The 21049-nt window shown below is 47.1% G+C and overlaps 1 protein-coding gene across 1 annotated transcript in view; it reads left to right on the forward strand.

Annotated features, from left to right (window-relative positions):
• arap1 (ArfGAP with RhoGAP domain, ankyrin repeat and PH domain 1) overlaps positions 1 to 21049 on the forward strand; it is a 283086-nt gene that overhangs the window by 166825 nt on the left and 95212 nt on the right. The window contains 7 exon segments of the mRNA XM_084308436.1: positions 1498 to 1672; positions 1864 to 1998; positions 2126 to 2261; positions 2628 to 2730; positions 5651 to 5843; positions 10013 to 10058; positions 10414 to 10577. Coding sequence (XP_084164562.1) covers positions 1498 to 1672; positions 1864 to 1998; positions 2126 to 2261; positions 2628 to 2730; positions 5651 to 5843; positions 10013 to 10058; positions 10414 to 10577 — 952 coding nt within the window.

Here is a 21049-nt window from a genome sequence, read left to right on the forward strand (position 1 = left end):
TGTCTCTGTTGCAGTGAGCTTTAGAGCTGGTCAGGATCTCTGGTGTTTAATGTCTCTGTTGCAGTGAGCTTTAGAGCTGGTCAGGATCTCTGGTGTTTAATGTCTCTGTTGCAGTGAGCTTCAGAGCTGGTCAGGATCTCTGGTGTTTAATGTCTCTGTTGCAGTGAGCTTTAGAGCTGGTCAGGATCTCTGGTGTTTAATGTCTCTGTTGCAGTGAGCTTTAGAGCTGGTCAGGATCTCTGGTGTTTAACTTCTCTGTTGCAGTGAGCTTCAGAGCTGGTTAGGATCTCTGGTGTTTAATGTCTCTGTTGCAGTGAACTTTAGAGCTGGTCAGGATCTCTGGTGTTTAATGTCTCTGTTGCAGTGAGCTTCAGAGCTGGTCAGGATCTCTGCTGTTTAATGTCTCTGTTGCAGTGAGCTTCAGAGCTGGTCAGGATCTCTGGTGTTTAATGTCTCTGTTGCAGTGAGCTTTAGAGCTGGTCAGGATCTCTGGTGTTTAATGTCTCTGTTGCAGTGAGCTTTAGAGCTGGTCAGGATCTCTGGTGTTTAATGTCTCTGTTGCAGTGAGCTTTAGAGCTGGTCAGGATCTCTGGTGTTTAATGTCTCTGTTGCAGTGAGCTTCAGAGCTGGTCAGGATCTCTGGTGTTTAATGTCTCTGTTGCAGTGAGCTTTAGAGCTGGTCAGGATCTCTGCTGTTTAACTTCTCTGTTGCAGTGAGCTTCAGAGCTGGTTAGGATCTCTGGTGTTTAATGTCTCTGTTGCAGTGAGCTTCAGAGCTGGTTAGGATCTCTGGTGTTTAATGTCTCTGTTGCAGTGAGCTTTAGAGCTGGTCAGGATCTCTGCTGTTTAATGTCTCTGTTGCAGTGAGCTTTAGAGCTGGTCAGGATCTCTGGTGTTTAATGTCTCTGTTGCAGTGAGCTTCAGAGCTGGTCAGGATCTCTGCTGTTTAATGTCTCTGTTGCAGTGAGCTTTAGAGCTGGTCAGGATCTCTGGTGTTTAATGTCTCTGTTGCAGTGAGCTTCAGAGCTGGTCAGGATCTCTGGTGTTTAATGTCTCTGTTGCAGTGAGCTTCAGAGCTGGTCAGGATCTCTGGTGTTTAATGTCTCTGTTGCAGTGAGCTTCAGAGCTGGTCAGGATCTCTGGTGTTTAATGTCTCTGTTGCAGTGAGCTTCAGAGCTGGTTAGGATCTCTGCTGTTTAATGTCTCTGTTGCAGTGAGCTTTAGAGCTGGTCAGGATCTCTGGTGTTTAATGTCTCTGTTGCAGTGAGCTTTAGAGCTGGTCAGGATATCCTTACATACCCGGTTAGACTAGTACTTTCTGTGGGAGGAGCCTCCAGGGATGTTGTGGATGAAAGCACCTGACTAGTAGATGCTAACCTGACCCTTTCTTTCTCTTTCTCTCTCTGTCTCTTTCTCTCTCTCTTTCTTTCTCTCTCTGTTTCTCTCCATCTCTCTCTCTCTCTCTCTCTCTCTCTCGCTCTCTCTCTCTCTCTCTAGGCGTTGTGTATAAACGTCCAGTGTAGTGACGTGTTGGAGACATTGTCCCTGGTGTTTTGTGGTGCTGAGGTGAACTGCTCTACGGACGTCACAGACTGCCCCTCCCCGCTCTCTCTGGCCAACGCCCACGGACAGCCTCTGCAGGCCGAGTTCCTCAGCCACAACCTCAACACAGGTAGGTACAGCATGTAAGAGATACAACAACATCATTGTTAAGTAGGAAATATAACTAAAGTCCAAACCATTAAGGCAGCATCACCATGTTTTTTTGTACTAATAAATAATTTATAAATGATTAATTCACTGCATACAGAGATGCCATCGTCATCATACACAGTGAGTGACTCGTGTGTTTCCTTCATGTAGAGCTGCCGCGCGCTGAAGTGGGTGGGCTGATGGAGGCGGTTCATTACTCAGCCCCGCCCACCGTCTCACACAATGGCTTCCTGTTCAAGACCGCCTCCATCGCTCGACCAATCACAGATCGCAAGGCCCGGGAGGGTAGGTTGTCATTGCATGTATGCATAGATACTGACTGACTGGTTTTCTCTATTGCTTTCTTTCTTTCTTTCTTGCTAATCTTAAGTGGTTTGTAATAATGAAGTGATTGAACTGGTTCTCCCTCCAGAGTTTAGTCGCCGCTGGTGTACTCTGAATGACGGCTGTTTGAGCTACTATGAGAGTGACAAGAACTCCACCCCCAACGGATCCCTGAAGGCCTCAGAGATGGTCTGTCTGTCCCTCAGTACACCTGAGAAACACGGGTAGGAAGGAATGAATGAATGAACAGAATGAATGGACAGAACGAATGAATGAACCTAATGAATGAAAGAACAGAATGAATGAACGGAATGAATGAATAAATAAATAAATACACGAATGAATGAATGAATGAATGAACAGCATGGATGGACAGAATGAATGAATGAACAGAATGAATGAATGAACAGAATGACTGAATGAACAGAATGAATAAACAATGAATGAATGAATGACCAGAATTAATTAATTCATTCATTAATGCATGCATGGATGGCTTAATGAACAGCTGGCTGACAACACAAGGGTTCAGATTGCTTTTTGCAGAAGACACACTACCTCACATTTCTCTCTCTCTCACTCTCTCTCAGATATGATCATACCTTTGAGTTATATTCAGACACGGAGCGACTTTATCTGTTTGGTACAGATGACCCTGAGAGCCACAAGGAGTGGGTCAAGTCCATTGCCAAGGTAACCATTAGTCTGAGATATCTCACTGGCCTAAGTACAAGTCAAGTCAAGTCAAGAGTTTTTATTTGTCACGGCATACAAGTATACAATGAAATGCGGGTGGTCTTGCCCGCAACGATGTGCAATACAGTAGTAACAACATATAATAGAATCCAATAAACAACATTGTGCAATAAACAGTAATATAGTAGGGCATATCGGTATTTGTACATAAGTTATTTACAGAGCATGGAGGACATGCTAGGTCCTGTGTTAGTGCATACACTGTTAGCTACGGATGAGGCACTGGGTCTTTCTGTACATTGCTATTTTATACTATCTCAGGTTATACTATACTATTTTTAAAGTGACCTTTCCTTAGTGGCCATAAGTATGGGCGTGTGCAGCATGAGTGTGTGCTTGCTCATGTTAAAGTGGCTGCTAGTGTGTGAGCGTGTACAGTGTGTGTGTCGTGTGTGTGCTCATGTGTGCTTGTGTGTGGAGAGTTCAGTGTGCAAGGCTCTGATGGCCTGGGGGAAGAAGCTGAGCCGAAGCCTCTCTGTCCTAGTAGCTGGGGTTCGCAGGCGTCTGCCTGACCTCAGCAGCATGAACAGGCTGTTGTTGGGGTGGTGTGGGTCTTTCATTATTCTGCAGGCTCTGGATTTGCACCTCTTGTTGTATAGAACCTGCAGGGGTGGTAGTGCAATACCCGTGGTACGCTCGGCTGAGCGCACCACTCTCTGTAGGGCCTTCTTGTCCTGTGCCGTGCTGTTTCCATACCAGGCAGTGATGTTTCCAGTCAAGATGCTCTCTACAGCTCCGGAGTAGAAGGACTGGAGTATCTTCCCAGATACTCTGAACTTCCTTAACTGTCTCATGTGGTAGAGGCGCTGCTTCGCCGTTTTTACGACTGAGTCTATGTGTGTTGACCATGTCAGATCCTCTGAGATGTGGACCCCCAGGTACTTAAAGCTGCTCACCCTGTCCACGGTAGCCCCGTTTATCCTCAGTGGTGTGTGTGTCTCCTGCTGTCCTCTCCTATAATCCACGATCAGCTCCTTGGTTTTACCAATGTTCAGGAGCAGGCTGTTGTCTTGGCACCAGCGTTCCAGTACCTCAACCTCCTCCCGGTAGGCTTTCTAGTTGTTGTCCGAGATCAGCCCCACCACCACTGTGTCGTCTGCAAACTTCACTATGGAGTTGGAGCTGAACTTGGCCACACAGTCGTGTGTGTAAAGTGAGTACAGGAGGGGGCTCAGAACACAGCCCTGGGGGGACCCGATGCTCAGGGTGATGGTGTTGGAGGTCTGACCCCCCACCCTGACCGCCTGGGGCCATTTCGCTCAAAGTCCAGTATCCAGGCGCTCAGAGCGGAGCTCAGACCCAGTTCGATCAGCTTGTCCACCAGTCTGGTGGGGACTATGGTGTTGAACGCTGAGCTATAGTCAATGAACAACAGTCTCACATAGCCCCCCTTCTGGCGGTCAAGGTGAGAGAGGGTGCTGTGCAGTACTTGGGAGACTGCATCGTCCGTGGACCCGTTTGGCCTGTATGCAAATTGCATGGGGTCCATATCACTGGGGAGGGAGGCACAAATGTGATCCTTGACCAGCCTCTCAAAACATTTCATGGCCACAGAGGTGAGTGCCACCGGTCTGTAGTCATTGAGACATGTTGGGGAGGGTTTCTTTGGTACAGGGATGATGGTAGACATCTTGAAGCAGGCAGGGACCACTGACTCCGCCAGGGATTGATTAAATATGGCGGTGAACACAGGGGCTAGCTGGTTGGCACAGGACTTAAGTATGCGTCCTGTTATACCATCTGGGCCAGCAGCTTTTCTGGTGTTCACCTGCATAAATGCTCTTCTCACACTGTGTTCCGACAATGAGAGAGCGTCCCCGCCCCCCTGCGGTTGCCCCCCCCCCCCCCCCCCCCCTCCACAACAGCCGGCGCGCCAGTGACGTCACTAGCCGTTGAGCTAGCGGCGCCACTGTCTACCTCAAACCGAGCGTAGAAAGAGTTGAGTTTGTCCGCGAGAGAGGCGTCGTCGCTCCCCATTGAGGGAGCGCTGACTTTGTAGTCAGTTATTGTCCTCAGTCCCCGCCATAGGCCTCTTGTGTCGTTTTGTGCCATTTGTATCTCCAGTTTGTCAGCATATGTCCGTTTTGCAAGTTTTACAGCCTTGCGCAGAGTATAGACTGTAGCCTTGTACCTTGTACCAGGGTTAAGGAGAGATACCTTACTGGCCTGGGTACCAGGGTTAAAGAGATACCTTACTGGCCTGGGTACCAGGGTTAAAGAGATACCTTACTGGCCTGCGTACCAAGGTTAAATGAACTACTAGCCTTTATTTAACTGAAAAACAGCATGTTAGCCTTCTTCATTGACCCCAAAGAGCACAGCTAGCCTGCAGCTTGGAGCTGCCTTATTATAGGGGAGACGTCCTGTGGTTGTTTTGGTTTTGTATTCCACAACCACAAAATGTTTTAAGGTCAAATTAAACGAGGCAAAGTACAGTAATGATAATAACGTTTCCCCCACAGTGGGCGTGGCCTAATTGTGCTCTGTCTTTATGACATGAGGTTGACTGTATCTATAGAGCACATCTCAGACAATTAAGAAACTAGTTTCACACTGTTTGACAGTAAATATGTTTTGTAAACTTAATTACAGGCTCTGTAAATGAAATAGAATGTCAGTCCTTAACTACATAGTGTATCTTTAATCAGTCCTAAACTACATAGTGCATCTTTAATCAGTCCTAAACTACATAGTGCATCTTTAATCAGTCATAAACTACACAGTACACCTTTAATCAGTCATAAACTACATAGTGCACCTTTAATTAGTCCTAAACTACATACTGTAGTACACCTTTAATCAGTCCTAAATTACTTAGTGCACCTTTAATCATCTTTTCTCCACACTGTCTCTCCAGACTTTCATCCCAGCCAATGCGGAGCCACTGGTGCGTCTGGGCTTTGAGCGGATTGGCCGATTGAAGTATAAAGACGGGTTGAACCTTGATACGCCCAAAGTTGGTTGGTTCGCTCTGGTAGACTCCACACTCCATGCCCACCTGGAGGACAGCCCTGGGGAGGAGATTCATCTCCGCAAATTACAGGAGCTGTGTGAGTTAGACAGACAGTTATACTGTATATTAATCTACTGGAGCTGTGAGTCAGACAGACAGTTATACTGTATATTAATCTACTGGAGCTGTGAGTCAGACAGAGTTATACTGTATATTAATCTACTGGAGCTGTGAGTCAGACAGACAGGTATACTGTATATATTAATCTACTGGAGCTGTGAGTCAGACAGACAGTTATACTGTATATTAATCTACTCAGTACAGCACGGCACGTGGTGTAGTGGTTAACACTGTCGCCTCACAGCAAGAAGGTCCAGGGTTCGATTCCCGCTTGGGGACCAGGTTTCCATGATGCCAGTTACCCAGGTGGGGTATCTCCCAGGCCTTTCTGTGTGGAGTTTGCATGTTCTCCCCGTGCTCGCAAGGGTTTCCCCCCCTGATAAGATAAACCCAATGGAAAAACATGCACAACAATAGATTGCTAACGCTGTGGCGTGCTTGACGAAGACGGACAGGAGCACTTGGATTGGTCCCCTGGCGCAGCTCACGTTGACGCCTGTCTGCTCCCGGGGGGGGGGGAAGGACGACGGGATGGGTTAATCGCAGATACGAATTGCATGCATGCATCGCATGTGTGCCGATTGATGACCTCTGAGCAGGTCCTAAATTAATAATTAATAATATACAGTAGTATAACTGTCTGACTCACAGCTCCAGTAGATTAATATATACAGTATAACTGTCTGTCTGACTCACAGCTCCAGTAGATTAATATATACAGTAGTATAACTGTCTGACTCACAGCTCCAGTAGATTAATATATACAGTAGTATAACTGTCTGACTCACAGATCCAGTAGATTAATATATACAGTAGTATAACTGTCTGACTCACAGCTCCAGTAGATTAATATATACAGTATAACTGTCTGACTCACAGCTCCAGTAGATTAATATATACAGTATAACTGTCTGACTCACAGCTCCAGTAGATTAATATATACAGTAGTATAACTGTCTGTCTGACTCACAGCTCCAGTAGATTAATATATACAGTATAACTGTCTGACTCACAGCTCCAGTAGATTAATATATACAGTAGTATAACTGTCTGTCTGACTCACAGCTCCAGTAGATTAATATATACAGTATAACTGTCTGACTCACAGCTCCAGTAGATAAATATATACAGTAGTATAACTGTCTGACTCACAGCTCCAGTAGATTAATATATACAGTATAACTGTCTGTCTGACTCACAGCTCCAGTAGATTAATATATACAGTAGTATAACTGTCTGACTCACAGCTCCAGTAGATTAATATATACAGTATACCTGTCTGTCTGACTCACAGCTCCAGTAGATTAATATATACAGTATAACTGTCTGTCTGACTCACAGCTCCAGTAGATTAATATATACAGTATAACTGTCTGTCTGACTCACAGCTCCAGTAGATTAATATATACAGTATAACTGTCTGTCTGACTCACAGCTCCAGTAGATTAATATACAGTATAACTGTCTGTCTGACTCACAGATCCAGTAGATTAATATATACAGTATAACTGTCTGACTCACAGCTACAGTAGATTAATATATACAGTATAACTGTCTGTCTGACTCACAGCTCCAGTAGATTAATATATACAGTATAACTGTCTGTCTGACTCACAGCTCCAGTAGATTAATATATACAGTATAACTGTGACTCACAGCTCCAGTAGATTAATATATACAGTATAACTGTCTGTCTGACTCACAGCTCTGTGAGTCAGACAGACAGTTATACTGTATATTAATCTACTGGATCTGTGAGTCAGACAGACAGTTATACTGTATATTAATCTACTGGATCTGTGAGTCAGACAGACAGTTATACTGTATATTAATCTACTGGAGCTGTGAGTCAGACAGACAGTTATACTGTATATATTAATCTACTGGAGCTGTGAGTCAGACAGACAGTTATACTGTATATTAATCTACTGGCGCTGTGAGTCAGACAGACAGTTATACTGTATATATTAATCTACTGAAGCTGTGATTCAGACAGGTATACTGTATATATCAATATACTGGAGCTGTGAGTCAGACAGTTATACTACTGTATATATTAATCTACTGGAGCTGTGAGTCAGACAGACAGGTATACTGTATATATTAATCTACTGGAGCTGTGAGTCAGACAGTTATACTACTGTATATATTAATCTACTGGAGCTGTGAGTCAGACAGACAGGTATACTGTATATATTAATCTACTGGAGCTGTGAGTCAGACAGTTATACTACTGTATATATTAATCTACTGGAGCTGTGAGTCAGACACAGTTATACTGTATATATTAATCTACTGGAGCTGTGAGTCAGACAGTTATACTACTGTATATATTAATCTACTGGAGCTGTGAGTCAGACAGTTATACTACTGTATATATTAATCTACTGGAGCTGTGAGTCAGACAGACAGTTATACTGTATATATTAATCTACTGGAGCTGTGAGTCAGACAGACAGTTATACTGTATATTAATCTACTGGAGCTGTGAGTCAGACAGTTATACTGTATATTAATCTACTGGATATGTGATTCAGACAGACAGTTATACTGTATATTAATCTACTGGATCTGTGAGTCAGACAGACAGTTATACTGTATATTAATCTACTGGCGCTGTGAGTCAGACAGACAGTTATACTGTATATTAATCTACTGGATCTGTGAGTCAGACAGACAGTTATACTGTATATTAATCTACTGGCGCTGTGAGTCAGACAGACAGTTATACTGTATATTAATCTACTGGAGCTGTGAGTCAGACAGACAGTTATACTGTATATATTAATCTACTGGAGCTGTGATTCAGACAGTTATACTGTATATATTAATCTACTGGCGCTGTGAGTCAGACAGTTATACTGTATACTGTATATTAATCTACTGGAGCTGTGAGTCAGACAGACAGTTATACTGTATATATTAATCTACTGGAGCTGTGAGTCAGACAGACAGTTATACTGTATATATTAATCTACTGGAGCTGTGAGTCAGACAGACAGTTATACTACTGTATATATTAATCTACTGGAGCTGTGAGTCAGACAGACAGTTATACTGTATATATTAATCTACTGGAGCTGTGAGTCAGACAGACAGGTATACTGTATATATTAATCTACTGGAGCTGTGAGTCAGACAGACAGTTATACTGTATATTAATCTACTGGCGCTGTGAGTCAGACAGTTATACTACTGTATATATTAATCTACTGGAGCTGTGAGTCAGACAGTTATACTACTGTATATATTAATCTACTGGAGCTGTGAGTCAGACAGTTATACTACTGTATATATTAATCTACTGGAGCTGTGAGTCAGACACAGTTATACTGTATATATTAATCTACTGGAGCTGTGAGTCAGACAGACAGTTATACTGTATATATTAATCTACTGGAGCTGTGAGTCAGACAGACAGGTATACTGTATATATTAATCTACTGGAGCTGTGAGTCAGACAGACAGTTATACTGTATATTAATCTACTGGCGCTGTGAGTCAGACAGTTATACTACTGTATATATTAATCTACTGGAGCTGTGAGTCAGACAGTTATACTACTGTATATATTAATCTACTGGAGCTGTGAGTCAGACAGACAGTTATACTGTATATATTAATCTACTGGAGCTGTGAGTCAGACAGTTATACTACTGTATATATTAATCTACTGGAGCTGTGAGTCAGACAGACAGTTATACTGTATATTAATCTACTGGAGCTGTGAGTCAGACAGTTATACTACTGTATATATTAATCTACTTGAGCTGTGATTCAGACAGACGGTTATACTACTGTATATATTAATCTACTGGAGCTGTGAGTCAGACAGTTATACTACTGTATATATTAATCTACTGGAGCTGTGAGTCAGACAGACAGTTATACTGTATATTAATCTACTGGAGCTGTGAGTCAGACAGTTATACTGTATATTAATCTACTGGATATGTGATTCAGACAGACAGTTATACTGTATATTAATCTACTGGAGCTGTGAGTCAGACAGACAGTTATACTGTATATTAATCTACTGGAGCTGTGACAGTTATACATCCTGTGAGTGTGTTGTAATAAGTGTTTCAATATAATGTGTTGTAATAATAATAAATAAATAAATGAAATTAAATGACTGTTTTGCAGCCATCCAGCAGGAAAGTGAGGTGTTGGTTCTGGTGGAGAAAGGCAGGTGAGAGAAATACATTATTTCCTTTTCTTTTGTTTTAAAGATAATAAAGTGATACATCACAACATATCACACAACTACTGTACTGTAGGTTGGTTCTTATTGAAACGGTAATGAAAAAGACACAATATTTAAACAACTTCCATCCATCTCTTTTTCTCTCTTTCTCTGTTTCTCCCTTTCTCTCGCTTTCTCCCCCCCCTCTCTCTCTTCTGTTTCTCCCTCTATATCTCTTTCTCTCCCTCTTTCTGTCTCTTTCTTTCTCTGTCTCTCTGTCTTTCTCTCCCTCTCTCTGTTTCTCTGTCACTCTCTCTGTGTCTCTTTCTCTCTATCTCTCTCTGTCTCTCTCTATCTCTAGGACTCTGTACATAGAGGGGGAGAGGAAGCTTGACTTCCAGGGTTGGCTCTGGTCGATCCAGCGGGCGGCAGGCAGCGGAGGAGACTGTCTGAGGCAGCAGCAGCTCACAGACGCAGACACACCTGTCATAGTGGAGCGGTGCATCCATTACATCACACAGTGTGGTGAGACACACACACACAGATTATGACAAACACAAGCCTAGTTGGTGTGATTCCATATGAAGGTTACTGTGGTAACCTCTAATAATAAGTAAGCCACACAACACGCTTGTGATCCCTTTGGTTGAGTAGTTTAGTGGGTAACGGGAGCAATACAATACAGGTGCGTCTTACACCCTGCGCACGTTAGACATACAGGTAAGAACGCCGGCCCCTGATACGGAGAATACCTCCCGTATATATCTGTAGTCACAAAATAATATCCCTTGAGCAATAGCTCCCTCTAGTGGGGGAATATAGATACTGCCTCCATATTAATCCTAGATATATATATAAGGCTGACATTACAACACCCCTCCCCCTTTAAATTTCAACATTACCCAATGTCCATGTAATACAAAAATAATACTAAGTGTCTGTACACTTTCCAAAAATATATATACCAAATAAAGGACTTAGCAACAGCTTACCAAATAAGGCACTTGGAAAACATATTACCAACAGTCATTACACTCATAACTGTCTCGTTAAATGTTCAGTCTGTCGGGAGGTCTGCGATCACGCTGTGACCTGCGCAATACCGCTGGTGACCTCGGACACACCACAGGTGACTGAGGTTTGGGTGGCTCTGGTGTTGAGAGCATGAGAGGGGTCTGAGTGTCAACTCTACTTGGGGACACAGACACCTCTCCTGGGGAGTCTGTCACTGGTACAGTAGTCACTGGCAAACAACATTCTCCCATAGTCTGTTCCCCACGGGTATCCACCGTGGTGCGATCAGTCTCTGAACTTGTGTCGTGGCGTAGGCGTACATGGTCCTGGTGTCTACGGAAAACACGTCCATCAGTCAGTTGAATGACATAGGAAACTGGGCCACTCTGTTTCAGAATAACGCCAGGCAGCCACTGTTGCTTGTTGATAGTACTGAAATTCCTCACATAGACCTTGTCCTCAGGTTCTAATTGTCTCTCTTTTGCGTGCTGATCATGACGCTCCTTCTGCTTCTCCTGCTTCCTCTGTACTTTCGCCTTCATGTCTGGACGCAGCAAGTCCAATCTCGCCTTGGGCCTACGCCCCATCAGCATCTCTGCTGGCGTGCGCCCCGTTGTCGTTTGAGGCGTGAGGCGATAGGTAAACAGGAAACGTGAAAGTCTAGTGTTTAGAGAGTCTCCTGTCATCCTCTTTAACCCCTCTTTCACTGTCTGAACAGCCCGCTCAGCCAAACCATTTGAGGCTGGGTGGAACGGCGCCGTCCTAATGTGATTAATGCCGTTCTGGTGCATAAATTCACTGAACAGCTCACTGGTGAATGTTGGGCCATTATCCGAGACCAGGGTGTCTGGCAACCCATGGACTGCGAAGACTTGTCTGAGTTGGTCTATGGTTGTGGGGGCTGTGATATTGTTCATGATATGGGCTTCTATCCATTTTGAGTGTGCGTCTACCATGATCAGAAACATCTGTCCCAAAAAGGGTCCTGCAAAGTCTACATGCAGCCTAGACCAGGGGCGGTCTGGCCACTCCCATGGGTGCAACGGAGCAGGCGGTGGATTGTTCTGATTAGTCTGACACTGTGTGCATGATTTTACCTTGCTCTCCAGATCATCGTCCATTCTTGGCCACCAGACGTATGATCTCGCTAGGCTTTTCATCCGGGAGACTCCTGGATGAGTCTCATGTATCTCCTCCACAACTTGTGACCGTCCTGGGGGCGGTACAATGACCCTCGACCCCCAGAAGATGCAGCCGTCCTGCAGGCTCAGTTCTGTTTTGCGTTTAGCATACGGCCTCAGTTCCTCTCCCTCCACGACACTGGGCCAACCTTGCAAAAGGAAGGTCTTGACCCGAGACAGGACCGGGTCCCTCTCAGTCCACTGCTTAATCTGTGTCGCTTTGATAGGTGTCTCTGCTAGCCTCTCCAATGAAAACACAGTCTCTGGAGGCACATATGTAGTGGCGGGTGTCTCTGGTAACGGCAGTCGACTCAGTGCGTCAGCATTTGCGTTATCCTTGCCCGCTTTGAACACTATAGTGTACTGGTAGGCTGAGAGTGTGAGAGCCCAACGCTGTATCCTGGCTGAGGCCAGCGGTGGGATGCATTTTGTCTCACTGAACAGACTCATCAGAGGTTTATGGTCTGTTGTGATAGTGAATGCCCGTCCGTATAGGTATTGATGGAAACGCTTCACAGCAAAAACAACAGCTAGACCCTCTTTATCTAACTGAGAGTACCCCTTCTCCGCTGCTGTTAGGGTACGTGAAGCAAAAACAACAGGCTTCTCATCTCCATCCTCCATGATGTGTGAGAGCACGGCTCCGACTCCATAAGGCGAGGCATCACTCGAGACGATGATCTCTTTGTCTGGGTCGTAGTGAACGAGCAGCTTCGCAGACTGGAGCAGCTCTTTCACTTCCTTAAAAGCTCTCTGCTGCTCTCCACTCCACTCCCACTTAGTGTCAAGGTGCAGTAGCTTGTACAGTGGGGACAAAACATTTGATAAATCCGGCAGAAATTTGCCATAATAATTCACCATGCCCAAAAACGATCTCAGTTCATGGACACTCTTTGGGCTTGGAGCCTCCTTTATGGCTCTCACCTTGTCTTCCAAAGGGCTGAGCCCCTGTGCTGTGATCCTGTGTCCCAGGTAGGTCACGCTCGGTGCCAGGAACACACACTTGGCACGCTTCAAACGCAGTCCTGCGTCTGAGAGTCGTTTCAACACCTGTGCTAGGTTAGCCAGATGCTCCGCCTCCGTGGCCCCCGTGATGAGGATATCATCTAGATATACCGCTACGTGCGGGATACCCTGTAACAGCGTGTCCATTGTTTTTTGAAAAATGGCGGGGCTGGATGCCACTCCAAACACGAGGCGATTGTATTTAAATAAGCCCTTGTGAGTGTTGATGGTGACATACTCTTTTGACTCTTCGTCAAGTTGCAGTTGCTGGTAAGCATGGCTCATGTCTAGCTTTGTGAAAAGCTTCCCCCGTGACAAGGTTGCAAACAGGTCATCCACTCTTGGTAGTGGATACTCCTCCAGTTTAGAGACCTGATTTACCGTCACCTTGTAGTCTCCACATATGCGTGCTGTATTATCCTCTTTCAGGATTGGCACAATGGGAGCCGCCCACCTTGAAAATTGGACGGGTTCAATGATGCCTTGCTTCTGCAAACGTTCCAGCTCCTCCTCCACCTTGACCTTCATGGCATACGGCACCGACCTAGGCTTGAAAAACCTTGGGGCGGCCTCAGGGTCAACATGGAGTTTCACAGTTACCCCCTTCAGTGTGCCCAGCTCGTCCCTGAAAACATCACTGTACCGATGCAGGATGTCCTCTGTCTGTCGTGTGCACATATTTAACATTATGCCAGTTTAGCTTAATTTTCCTTAGCCAATCACGGCCCAAAAGACTTGGCCCCCCCCCCCTTAGCTATAACCAGCCTGGCCTTTGCCTTCTGATTCCCCGCTAAAATGTCCACATATAGCACCCCTATATGAGGTATGGGCTGACCTGTGTATGTCCTGAGCCTGAGCTTTGATGGGCTAATGGGTGGTAGGTTAGACCCCCATGTCTTCCTGTAGGTCTCCTCACTGATGACCGATGCAGTAGCCCCTGAGTCAATCTCAAACTTTACATCCTGTCCCCCGACAGTGATAGTGGCATAATAGGGTTCAGGTGGCTCCTCATCTGTTCCCACCCCGAACATGTTGTATGCACACGCTGCTTCCTCATGTGTTTCTTCCAGGTGGTGTGTGGAGGCTTGAGCCTGACGCTGCTTTCCCTGCCAAGGCCTGCCCCTGCCCATTTTATTGTCTTTTGAACTCCTGCACTTCTTTGCTAGGTGTCCCTTTTTATTACAATTATGGCAGACAGCCTCTTTGAATCTGCAGTCATTTGCATAATGCGACGACCCCCCACACCTAAAACATTCCACCCCTTTTTTAAACACTTCATTTTTACCAGTCTCTTTATAGGCAGGATCCCTTCTGACTTGGTGCACTGTCTGTGACACTGACAACCCATTCCCCCTCTGTATGTCCCTAGCATTATTTGCAGCCATCTCCATACCTTGGGAAATCTCTAGGGCTTTTTTAAAAGTCAGCGGCGGGGCTTCCCCCAGCAGGCGGCGCTGTATGGGGTCATTATTAATGCCGCAAACTAATCTGTCACGGAGCATATCATCCAACACTGCCCCGAATTCACAATGTTCCGACAGTTGGCGTAGCTACAAAGTTGGCTACAGACTGACCTTGCTTCCTGAACAGACTGTGGAATTTGAAACGTTGTACTATCACAGAGGGTCTTGGGTTGTGGTGGTTCCCCACAAGCTTGACTAAGTCTTCATATGGAATTTCCCCCGGTTTCAGTGGTGTAGCTAAATTCCTTATTAGCTTATAAGTCTTAGCCCCACACACACTCAGGAGAATAGAGCGCATTTTCGCCACATCAGTAATTCCATTTGCATTGAAAAAATTTCCCAACCTTTCCTCGTACTCTGTCCAGTCCTCATTCGCTTCCACAAACTCACTGATAGTCCCAAACGTCGCCATCTGAGCGCGAGGCTCCTCTTCCACACTCGGCTCGTCCTCTTCTCCCGATGCTCTCCCGTCCCCGAGCGATGCTCCTTCAGTACCACTGCCGGCGTCGCTCATACGTTAGCCTTCAGCCTTCCAGCTATAGCTTTAGCCTCACGCTAACAACAAACAAAAGCAACCGGGATGACACGTCGCCAATCCAGTTTATCCTCGTCGCCAAAAATATGTGGTAACCTCTAATAATAAGTAAGCCACACAACACGTTTGTGATCCCTTTGGTTGAGTAGTTTAGTGGGTAACGGGAGCAATACAATACAGGTGCGTCTTACACCCTGCGCACGTTAGACATACAGGTAAGAACGCCGGCAGTGGGGCTGACATTACAACAGTTACCTTCTGTAATCCAGAATTGACAGACTGTGAGATGAGGTGTTTGGGCACCAAACATCAAAATAAATGGGGAGGGACAGCCAATATATATATGATAAGAGAGAGAGATTACAACATAGACTGGGTAATCAAACGCAGCCCTAATCATGGCTTTAGGGTAGAATTGAACTTTAAGTTTACAAATATACTAGCTGGTGCATTATCTGGCTATCGGGACATAATTGGTGGAGTGGAGAAACTGAAAAAGATTTCCGACTAGTTAAGTGACTGCTGACACAAATATGTATTGTAACACACTTGTTCAAGTTCAAGTTTCTTTAATAGTTGTCATACAGAAGTACAGAATACTTTTATACAAAATGCTTCTTACTGTTACGCTCCAGAGACTGTGTTAGACAAGATAAGTATGAAATAAAATAGTATAGCATGTAAAATAGAAGTAAAAATAGAGGTCACAGTGTTCAGTATAGACATATGTACAATGTTCGATGCAGAATAGAAGTAACTGAGTTACCATACAATATACAATATACTATGCAATATACTAATACAATACTATATAGTGCAGAGCAGAAATGGGATGAGGTACAATTTAGGTACAATTTACAGTAAGGTGTGCGAGTTTTAGTGCAAATCCTTTACCAATAAATATAAATATAAAGTGTAAAGTGTGTTTAGGTGTTCTAAAGTGTGTAAAGTGGGTGCTGCAGTGAGTTGTTTGTTTAAAGTGAGTGTGTGCGTGTGGATGTGTGTGCTGTGTGCATTTGATGGTTGTTGCATAGTGTTTATTGTTCGTTGAGCAGCCTGATGGCCTGGGGATAGAAGCTTCTTCTGAGTCTTTCTGTGCTCGCCTTAAGACTCCGGTATCGCTTGCCTGACCGCAGCAGTTCAAAGAGGCAGTTGTTCGGGTGGCTGGAGTCCTTGATGATTCTCTTAGCCTTCCCCCTGCACCGCTTGTTGTAAATGTTCTGGAGGGTGGGAAGCCCCCCTCCAATTGTGCGTTCGGCTGAACGTGTCACTCTTTGTAGTCTGCTACGGTCTTGTGCAGTGCTATTCCCAAACCAGGAGGTGATGTTGCCAGTCAGGATGCTCTCTATTGTACATGAGTAGAAGTTCCTAAGGATCTTCTGACTGACTTGGAACTTCCTTAGGCGCCTGAGGAAGTAGAGGCGTTGTCGTGCCTTCTTCACAACACTGTCAATGTGTGTGGTCCATGTCAAGTCCTCGGATATGTGGGCTCCGAGGTACTTGAAACTGTTGTTGTTGTGTGGTTGTAGAGTGTTTACGTGACAAAACCATAATGTTTTATTGCCGTTTGTGGGAAGGAAGGGGTTAATGCACACAGCAAGCTCCCATCAAGTCAAGTCAAGAGTTTTATTTGTCACGGCATACAAGTATACAGTGAAATGCGGGGGGTCTTGCCCGCAACGATTGTGCAATAATACAATAATAAGATAAGACATAACAGGTATATGTACATAATGTTTACAAAAAGCATGGTAATGGTCTTATGTACACTACTATACAATGCTATACTATACAATCTACAGTTATACTATGTGTCTTTATGCTAGCTTGCTATATCCATCTGTTTACTATACAAGAACCACTCCTGTTCTTGTTTTTAAAGTGACCTTTCATTGTGTAAAGTGACCGTTGAGTGTGAGCGTGTGCAGCATGTGTGTGTGTTCATGCTAAAGTGACTGCTAGTGTGTGAGCGTATATACAGTCCACAATCCAGTAGAATGTTGAGGTCTATGCCTGTCAAGGTTCTCCAATCTTCTCTGTCTGTTTGTAACAAGCCGCAGCCGTGCTCCGTGATTTAGACACGGGTGTGTCACAGGCCACATTACTCTGGCCGAATGGGGCGGAACTCCATATATGGGCCTCAGCCTGATTGTTGTACAGGCCGGTTTTGTCACCGGAACTCCTAATATGAGCACAGACATACACAGAGGGAAACACACATATCGATAGGTTATGTAGATAACCTAGTTATATTAGTATTGGCTGAGCGTCCCGCTCTGAGCCTTACGAGATACTCCTATCTCCTGTGATACTTAATGTATCTCCCACGAATAAAAACACATGCACCCCACCTGTATGGGGCCCCGCCCCTTATGGTGGCACCACCCATATAACCATGACTCTGGTCATGAAACACCCTTCCTCGCCAAAACCCGTCCCAGGAAAAGATCCCTCAAGAGGGAACTCAGGGCTGCGCAGAGCGGGACGCTCAGCCAATACTAATATAACTAGGTTATCTACATAACCTATCGTTATATATCGTATTTGCATCGCGTCCCGCTCTGAGCCTTACGAGATAATGGGGAAGAGCGGGCGCGAGACCCGACAGATGTACCCCCTGAGGACCCGTAAGCCCACATCAAGGGGTGCGGGGAGCCCTGTCACCCCATCCTCCCTAATGAAGGGGGGGCGCAGTCAACTCCACCTGAATGCGAACAAGAGGGAAACTAGAACCCCTTGAACACACCGTACAGGCGGAACCACGTGTGACTCAACACACTGTGGCCCATACCCATACACTCCTGCTACCCGACCAAAGGACGGGAAGCAGGGAAGGCCACAGACCCCAGAACCGCCTGGGAGACAGAACCCCCGGTCATGTCCATGAGGAAAAACCTTACAAAGGAGCCCGGGGAGGACCATGAAGCTGCAGCACAGATGGCCTCCACCGAGGCCCCACCCAGGAGAGCGGCAGAGGCAGCCACCCCACGAGTGGAGTGCGCCCTGACGCCCCCAGGGGGATCCTGCCCAGCCAACGTGTAGCAGAGGGTAACACCCTCGCACAACCAATGGGACAGGCGCTGCTCCGACAGTGCCTTACCAACACGAGCCCCACCGTAACAGACAAAAAGCTGGTCGGTAACCCTGAAATCCTGAGTACGGCTGAGGTAAATCCCCAAGCACGGACTGGACATGACAGGTGAAGGCCCGCAACTAACTCACTAGTGTGAGGAGGAGGACGAAACGCCTGAACCACAATATCCCGGGAGCGGAAGGAACTCCGGATATTCTTAGGCACGAAAGCAGGATTAGGTCGCAGAGTGACACCGCAATCGGCCCGAAAAGACAGGCACTCTGGACGTACCGAGAGAGCACAGAGCTCACCTACGCGTTTAGCGGAAGTGACAGCCAGAAGGAACGCGGTCTTGAAGGACAGTTGTCCCAACGGCGCCTGCTCGAGCGGCTCAAACGGGGCCAAGGACAACCGACCGAAGACCAATTGAAGATCCCAAGTCGGAGCCAAGGAGCGTTGCACCGGCTTAACGCGTCGAGCGCCAAGCAGGAAACGCTTCACAAGAGGGTGGCTGAACAAGACATCCCCTCAAACCCCTCATGATAGGAGGATATAGCTGCTGCATATACCCTCACCGTCGAAGCCGAGAGTCTATCAAGGAGAGACTGGAGGTAACTAAGGACAGCATCCAGGGGGCAGGAGACTGAGTCCCGGCCCCCCGCCTTACACCACACTTGGAACACACGTCATCTGCCCGCGCAAGCGGAGCGCCAAGCAGGAACGCTTCACAAGAGGGTGGCTGAACAAGACATCCCCTCAAACCCCTCATGATAGGAGGATATAGCTGCTGCATATACCCTCACCGTCGAAGCCGACAGTCTATCAAGGAGAGACTGGAGGTAACTAAGGACAGCATCCAGGGGGCAGGAGACTGAGTCCCGGCCCCCCGCCTTACACCACACTTGGAACACACGTCATCTGCCCGCGCAAGCGGAGCGCCAAGCAGGAACGCTTCACAAGAGGGTGGCTGAACAAGACATCCCCTCAAACCCCTCATGATAGGAGGATATAGCTGCTGCATATACCCTCACCGTCGAAGCCGACAGTCTATCAAGGAGAGACTGGAGGTAACCAAGGACAGCATCCAAGGGGCAGGAGACTGAGTCCCGGCCCCCCGCCTTACACCACACTTGGAACATACGTCATCTGCCCGCGTAAGCGTGACAGTGGAGGGAGCATGCGCATTCCAGATGGTAACACCATCAGGATCAAGAACCTGCGCCCCTCAACGTACCCGTCCCAACAACTGACCTAACAGATGTATGGGGAAGAATCCCTGGCGGCACGGCATCGGTCCCAGACCTGCCTGGCCATGTCCAGACGCAATCCTCACCCGTCAGGATGAGGGCCGCCCCGCGACAGTACACCTGCACCCACATTCTCCCTGCCGGGGATGTGGGGAGCCCTCAGGCCGCGCAGATGGAGGACGCCCATAGCCAGCCGCCCGCCGCCTGGTGCAGACAGGGGGAGCGCACTCCTCCCTGTCTGTCGATACACGACACTGACGTCATATCGTCCGTCCTGATCAACACCATTTGTGGACCAGAAGGACCGCTTTCAACACCAACACATTGAACGTAGCGCAGACCGGGCAGCATGGTTTGCCAGCTGCCCCCTACTGCGTTGGCCCGACGCATCACCAGCGAGGGAGGCGTCGGTGAAAACGCGACGTGAGACAGCGCCGTAACCGTCCTAGGACGGAACCTCCCGAGCGTGTTGACAACACGCTCTGAGATGGATGCCCATAGCCCTCCAACCGTTGACTGGGAAGAGGAATACTCTACATCCAGTCTACAGCAACCCCAGGCTGGTAGAGACCTGCCTGGTATGAGACCTGACGATCCACCTTGACCGCGAAGGACCAGAACGTCATCAGGGCAGAACACTCCGTAACCCCGGACGACGCAGAGGCCCCAGTGCGGCCTCCACGCACTTGGTGAAGATGCGGGGAGCCAGAGAAAACCGAACGGCAGCCTCTGGTACTCATACGCTAACCCTGCAAAGGAAGCGTAGGTAAGCCCTAGGATGGAAGATCGGGGATGCGCATACGCATCCTACAGGTCTATGGAGGAGAACCAGACCCCCACCTGACAGTGTTCAACAGGTAGGAGACGATCCAAAAAATGCTGAACCTTCCCATGGGACAGGTCCAGCCTGGGTCTTACACCCCTCCCTCCCGACTTCTCGGGCTGAGAACACCGGGAGGAGAACGCCACGACGATGGCTTGCTTCGTCCACAGAGATTGGATCTCGTTGACCAGAGCTGTCCCTGCTGGAGACCCCGACAACGGGGTCTGTACCAAACCTGAAAACGGGTGGGGTTGTGTAAACACAAGTCCCCGCCTCACCGTTCTCTCCATCTACCTCGACATATGGTACTGCCGTAGTCATATGTGACGACACTCCCAACGCACCCGCCGTCACGTGGCGCAGGTCCGCCAGGAACTGTAGATAGTTGGCCCGGTCCCCCCGCTGTGCGTAGACAACCCCGGAACCGTGCGAGGAGCGCGTTCCGTGTCGGAACACCTGACCCTGACACCCACGAGGCAACCGCACCCAAGGGGGAACCCCGACAGAAAGGGCCGATCTGATACGGGGGGCTTCCGATGAAAAAAGCCCCCCCACTGAACACCCCTCCAGAACATGCTGAAGGAGTTGTTCTGCAGCCGGACATGCAAGGTGTAAGGACCCCATGGGTTCCTACACACCGTAGCCCTGCAGTGATA

This window comes from Notolepis coatsorum, assembly GCF_963971535.1.
Source record: "Notolepis coatsorum genome assembly, chromosome: 1".
Taxonomy (NCBI): domain Eukaryota; kingdom Metazoa; phylum Chordata; class Actinopteri; order Aulopiformes; family Paralepididae; genus Notolepis; species Notolepis coatsorum.